This window comes from Oncorhynchus kisutch, linkage group LG3 (genome assembly GCF_002021735.2).
Source record: "Oncorhynchus kisutch isolate 150728-3 linkage group LG3, Okis_V2, whole genome shotgun sequence".
NCBI classification, from domain to species: Eukaryota; Metazoa; Chordata; class Actinopteri; order Salmoniformes; family Salmonidae; genus Oncorhynchus; species Oncorhynchus kisutch.
The window spans coordinates 37,669,497-37,675,496 of record NC_034176.2 but is presented as its reverse complement, the minus strand read 5'-3'; the positions used below and the strand labels follow the sequence as shown (position 1 = coordinate 37,675,496).

At 41.7% G+C, this 6,000-nt stretch overlaps 1 protein-coding gene across 1 annotated transcript in view; it reads right to left on the bottom strand.

Moving 5' to 3' along the window:
* Window positions 1-1,413: 1,413 nt before the first annotated feature.
* The window catches only part of LOC109882326 (vacuolar protein sorting-associated protein 37B), a 29,681-nt gene continuing 25,094 nt past the window's right edge, over window positions 1,414-6,000 (bottom strand). Inside the window, exons 3-4 of the mRNA XM_020474425.2 lie at window positions 5,320-5,402; window positions 1,414-4,879 (exon numbers count right to left, since the gene is read on the bottom strand). Of these exons, the coding sequence (XP_020330014.2) occupies window positions 4,409-4,879; window positions 5,320-5,402 (554 nt within the window). The 3' untranslated portion in view covers window positions 1,414-4,408. The remainder of the gene's footprint in view (window positions 4,880-5,319; window positions 5,403-6,000) is intronic.

Here is a 6,000-nt window from a genome sequence, read left to right as displayed (position 1 = left end):
ATGCATTCAACTGAATTGTGTTTTCCGCATTTAACCCAATCCCTCTGAATCAGAGAGGTGCGCCGGGCTGCCTTAATAATCAACATCACGTCATCGGCGCCCGGGGAGCAGTTGTTGTTGGGGGTTATGCCACATTCAAACCAACTGGGAACTTGGAAATCTCTGACTTCCGATTTCAGTGCGTCCAAAACAACTCGGAACTCAGGGAAAAAAACAAGCTCTGACTGGGAAAAATCTATTTGAACGATCATCCTACTCGGAATTCCAACTCGGAAACTTGGGTCTTTTTCTAGAGCTCTAAGTTTCCGACCTGAACATCACTGACGTCATGATTTTACCTCATATTTTTCCTGAGTTACCAGTTGTTTTGAACACATCAATGCCGCATTCATATGCTAGTCGGAACTAGGAAACTCTGACATTTCTGACCTGCTGATTCTTTGAACGCGGCACATGTATAACTACAACCAGTTAGCAAGTCGAAAATGTGAGTTTCTTTGTTCCAAATAGCATGTGAATGTGGCATAACAGCAATTGCTTAGGGGTAAAATTACAGATTTGAACATTGTCGGCTCGGGGATTTGATCCAGCAAGGTTTTCATATATACAGTCATTGGTTTAACCTGTTTTATAAGGTCCTTGGGTTTAACAGTCCATTTGTTTGTCTTAATCATACATTTGCTATATTCAATGCACACATCTACCAGGCAGCCCACCTGTCCTAATCAATTTCATTTTTGGGAAGGTCAGAATATCTTCATTTCAGGAACATCAAAATATACACCTAAATATTCTCCCAGGGTGGGACATCATATGCAGTGGTGGAAAAAGTACCCAATTGTCATACTTGAGTAAAAGTAAAGATTCATTAATATAAAATTAAAGTAAAAGTCACCCAGTAGAATACTATTGGAGTAAAAATGTAAATAGTAAAGTACAGACACCCAAACATCCACTTAAGTAAAAATACTTTAAAGAACAATAAGTACTTTACACCACTGATCATAATAACTAACCTCTAGCCTTTGCCTCAAAAGTAGAACTAGCAATGTCAGTAAATCAACACTAGATGGTGGTCTTGTTTCAATTTACCCTGCAGAGCCTGCTTTTACCATCAAGGCTGGAACCTGTATTGTAATTTGGATTAATTGAAAAAAACCTTCATCAGTGAACTGCAATGTTCATTATAATAACGTTTAACATAATCAAGATAAATGTGACAAATGTATTTTGTTGTGAAGTTGCATTCAATGAGGGGATTTGATTAATCTGGCCCTTTTGGGCATAGTTTGTACCGTGTGAAAAGTGATTGCATTTGTTTTGGAAGCAGGCTGCCTCCCTGTGCTGTTTGACAGCGAAGTCGTCTCAAAACAAAAGTGACAGGTTAAGAATGTGGAGTAATGAGTAGGATTCTGTGTTTTCACATACAAAGTGATTTATTTTGATAAACACCATCTGCTTTCCCAATTAAAACGATTGACAATTCAAAACGTACACAGAGTATACCAAACATTAGGAACACCTTCCTAATATTGCACCCCAGCCGCAAGTTTGTACTTAAAATGTAGGAATATGCCTTCATATTCAAAAATAACTTGAAATGGCCAACTGACTCCTAACAACCAGAGATCAAGCTCTGTGATTCAGTGAGGCAACTCAAAAGACATCAATACAAAAAAACAATTTCTTTATTCACTGTCCCGTCCTTAAAAAAATAGTTTCATAATTCTAATCAACCACCTCTACAATCTTCATAAGCCAAAATACCTACATTACAATGAACAACATGTATGAACATGAGTATTGAAAATAAACCTGTATTTTAAAGCAGCCCAAACAGCCAAATTATGCCAGTTATAAACAAACTGCTACAGCAGAAAAACTCAAATGAATCACAATCAAATAAAAACATGCACACAATGATTAATATCATTAGTTTCATTTAGAAATGCTGGTAGGCTAAAGTATATCAAAACAATTGGTATTCAACACAACATTTCTTGCATTTCAGAAATAAATGTCTTTTTCTTCAACCTAGCTTACGGCAAACTGTTATTGCGCCGATTTGGCCAATTTCTCAGAAAGATGCATTTCTGTTTGATATTAAGATACATTAAAAAATATATAGGAGCCCTGTTGTCTTGGCGAACCACCGATATGCATAAGAATATAACTGGTGGTCACCCACCTCAGGGCAGGCAAACCACAGTTTGTGTTGATGGTACAAAGAAGCTGTAGGAGTACCACAAGCATTAGGCACATACCCCAAGGACATATCTCTCTGGCACATGTTCAGAAAACTGCACCGGCCCCATAGCACCAGTTAGGAGAGAAGAAGCCTGGCAGACAGACGGACTCGAGCCTCTCCTGCCCCCGGGCATGCACCACCATCACATCGGTTGCAGACAGCAAATGATAACAGGCTGGGGAAGTAGACATTGATGGTGAGGCTAACTAAGGTGATCCAGACCAGAAGAGCAGGCCTGGTCAGTTTACACAGATAAGAGACAGAGCAGTCAGTAGTGTGATCCTCCATATCAGTCCAGTTCAGTGAAGGCACTCAGTGGCTTGAACAGTGCACAACTGCAGCATTTAGGCCAAGGTAACCAAACACTCTTTTATGATACGTGACTTCTTTAGGATTAGTACTTGTAATAAAAATGGTGCAAGAAACATTTTAGATGGGTACTGTATTATTTTTCACATTTCATCCATATGGATAAAAAGTGTGCACTCCTCAAACTACTGTCATAACATGGGTATAAACCTGACAAATGGATGCAGGAAAGTATGAAAATAGTCATTTTACACAATGGTTTCTCAATAAATGGCTTTGGAATTGATGTGTCAATGTGTAGTTCATACATTCATAATCTATGAGCAGAATTACTGTCTTCAATTAGCCACAAAATCCCTAGTATGAAAGAGAATGTTGTTCTGGAAGCTGTGCAACATTTTCCCTACATGTGGACCAGCCCCCTAGCAATTAGAGTTCTAGCCAATGAGCTTAAGCCACTCACCAGTTGCAAGACAGCTAGCAAGATGCATACACAGCAGAGCAATGACGTGGTGCACATATCAGCACATATGTGACATACTACGCAATTTTCGCAGACCACTTCTGGCTCGTGAGCACTACTTTCAGATCTACTGGCTAAGTATATAAAAGTACCGGATAATCTCTTTAAGATAACAGAGTCTTTGTTCAGTCAATGTGATAATTACCTTCAATTACAGAGGGTATTACTGTTCACACAACAGTGGATGACTGGCTTAGTTGCAGTATATACTTGATTTGATATGGACTGTATATGGTTATATCACCGAATGAACTTAGACTAATCTTGTTTCAACAGCATTGACGATAATCAGCTTTATAACGTACCCAAGAGAAAACGGCATTCAATGATTAAAGGAGTGATATACGGAAGGACAATTTGGAAAAATTTTGGAAAATTTTCCAAAACTGTTGCGCATCAAGTATGCTATTATTGACTAAAACAACACTTAAGGTAAATTGATTATATGGCAATGACAGATCCTTCGCAGGCAAGACCAAGAGGCCAAGGTTTCAGACTGTTTGTGACACCAACCCCCACCCACCCCTACTATGTCTGCCCTGAGCGACAGTGACCAATTCGACTGTCCTCCATATTGGATTGGGCATGAGATCCACACACTTTTTTGACAACTGTCCATGCTGGAGAAGAGATGCACACGCCTCACAAATTAGTTCTTTCAAAATGTCTGTCTAATCTTTCCTGGCAACAATAATGCTGTATGACATTAGTACTCTAAATATCTATTGCATATGATTTACCATCGTCTTCTGGGAAGTCTCTGGTTACACAATATAAAAACAACATTCAAATGACACTGTAGATCAAATGAGAAACAATGAATGGCTCTAGTCCCCATTCAGCTTTAGACACCAGATGACAGATGAGAGAGGCACCTTCCCTGTAACGGGCAGGAAGAGGAGAGGGAGGACTGAGGAAACACCTGAGGGGCATAAAGTGCTGACAAAAAATAGGCCTTATCTGACTAAGGTCATGGCCAAGCCCAGTTTTAAGAGGCCAGCTAACCATAAATTGACATTTATTTCACTTTAGACTACATCTAAAGCCCTATCGCTGAGAGATTTAACTTTGCAGACGCAAGCACTGGTCAGTCAAGTCCTTTCTGGGGTGTTGTAGCAATGGAGTGCTGATTCTGGTGAGAAGAGTGCAAATTCAAACTCGATTCTGTTTTTCAGTTGAACATGCCCAGACCAGCCTTCAATCTAAGTTAGTCGACCCCCTTTGCATTACGTTGTGCCATATTCAGAGGCTCACAGCCTGACACAACACAGAAGATAGTTCCAGCAAGATTGCAGTGCAAGCCCACTGCATGTACTGTACCCCCTTCACTACTGAATCATGAAGCCAGACTGCGGGGCCATGCGAGGGGGAGGCCTTTGAGGAAGGACAGGGGGGCACTGAGACATGAAGTGGTGCTGGTGCTCCGGGTTGGCACTGGGCAAAAGGTGGGCTGCCCTGGGGGGGATAGGGGGGTATGGGATGGCAGGATAGGATAAGACAGCAGGCTGGGGGGCTACACCTGGGGGTTGTTGGGCTGGAGGTGGAGGGGGAGCTCTCCTAGGCTGGGGCACAGGGGAGTGGTTGTTGACCTCTGTGTAGAGGGGGGCTGGCCTGGCTGAGACCTCCTGGGGATGGGAGCAAGAGACTGGCACCTGGGGCAGCCTATGGCCCTTCAGCACCATCTCCTGCAGCTTGTCAATCTTCACCCTCCTCAGGTGGGCCAGCTTCCTCTTGCTCTGGTACGAGTCTATGAAGGTATCCAGGGTGACATCGCCGTCCAAGAAGGAGTCGGCCATGTTCTGTTTAGGAAGAAGCAGGAACAGTTTAAAACATTAAAATAAAAGCACATTCTGGATATTCCATGCAAATGCCTTTTCCCCCCTTTTTTTAAACACTTGTTTATAAAAAATAAATACAAATATGATGAAAAGATGTGAGGATTGGACAGTAAAATAACTATAAAGAAAATCTGAGAGGTGTCCACCTTACTTGTAACAAAAGGGACCATAGAGTTAGATTAATAAACCATAGTAGGCCCCCTGGGCCAAAGTGCAAATAACAAAAACAGGAAAGGCAGGACACTGTGTGTGTGTGTGTGTGTGTGTGTGTGTGTGTGTGTGTGTGTGTGTGTGTGTGTGTGTGTGTGTGTGTGTGTGTGTGTGTGTGTGTGTGTGTGTGTGTGTGTGTGTGTGTGTGTGTGTGTGTGAGAAAGAGAGAGAGATATTTTCATGCTGCTTACCTCAGTCTCCTCTTCAATCTTGGCTCCCTCTGCCTGCAGTAGAGCTAGCAATGTGTCCAATGAACTGTTCCCAGGGGTGTGGTCTGTGAGCAGAAGAGAAAGAAAAAAAGGGACAAGACAAAAGTTAGCATTTTGTTTATGACCGCAACTATAATTCATCCTCTCAAACAGTCGCCTCAGTCACAGGACCGTTGAAAATGTACTGATGAAAATAATTAGCAGGCCTTAATAACATGACACTAAATCACATGATGACTGCTACAGAAGAATGAGGGAGTGGTCAACCAGTGAGAGAAAACACACACGCACACAGAGCTAAATCTCCATCAGTCACTTATTGTCTACAACAACCTCCTCTGACACCCAAACCAAGGACAGAACATCTGAGCAAAAAGACTGACTGTCTTTCACAATGAGTGGTAAACTAAGACTGGAGCCTGCATCTGAAAATGGCACCCTACTCCCTTCTACACCGAGGCCAACAACCACAACAACAACAACAACTCCTCCTCTACCCCTTGTTCTCTCAATTGTTGTGTCAAAGCAAAATCAGCTAAGATTTCAACAACACTGGACAAATCAAAGCTCACAGGCACAGAGCTCATGTAGCCTAGAAGATGTGGGCATTAAATGGTTAGAAAAGTATATGTTTTATACTCTTATTGTGTAGTACAATGTGTA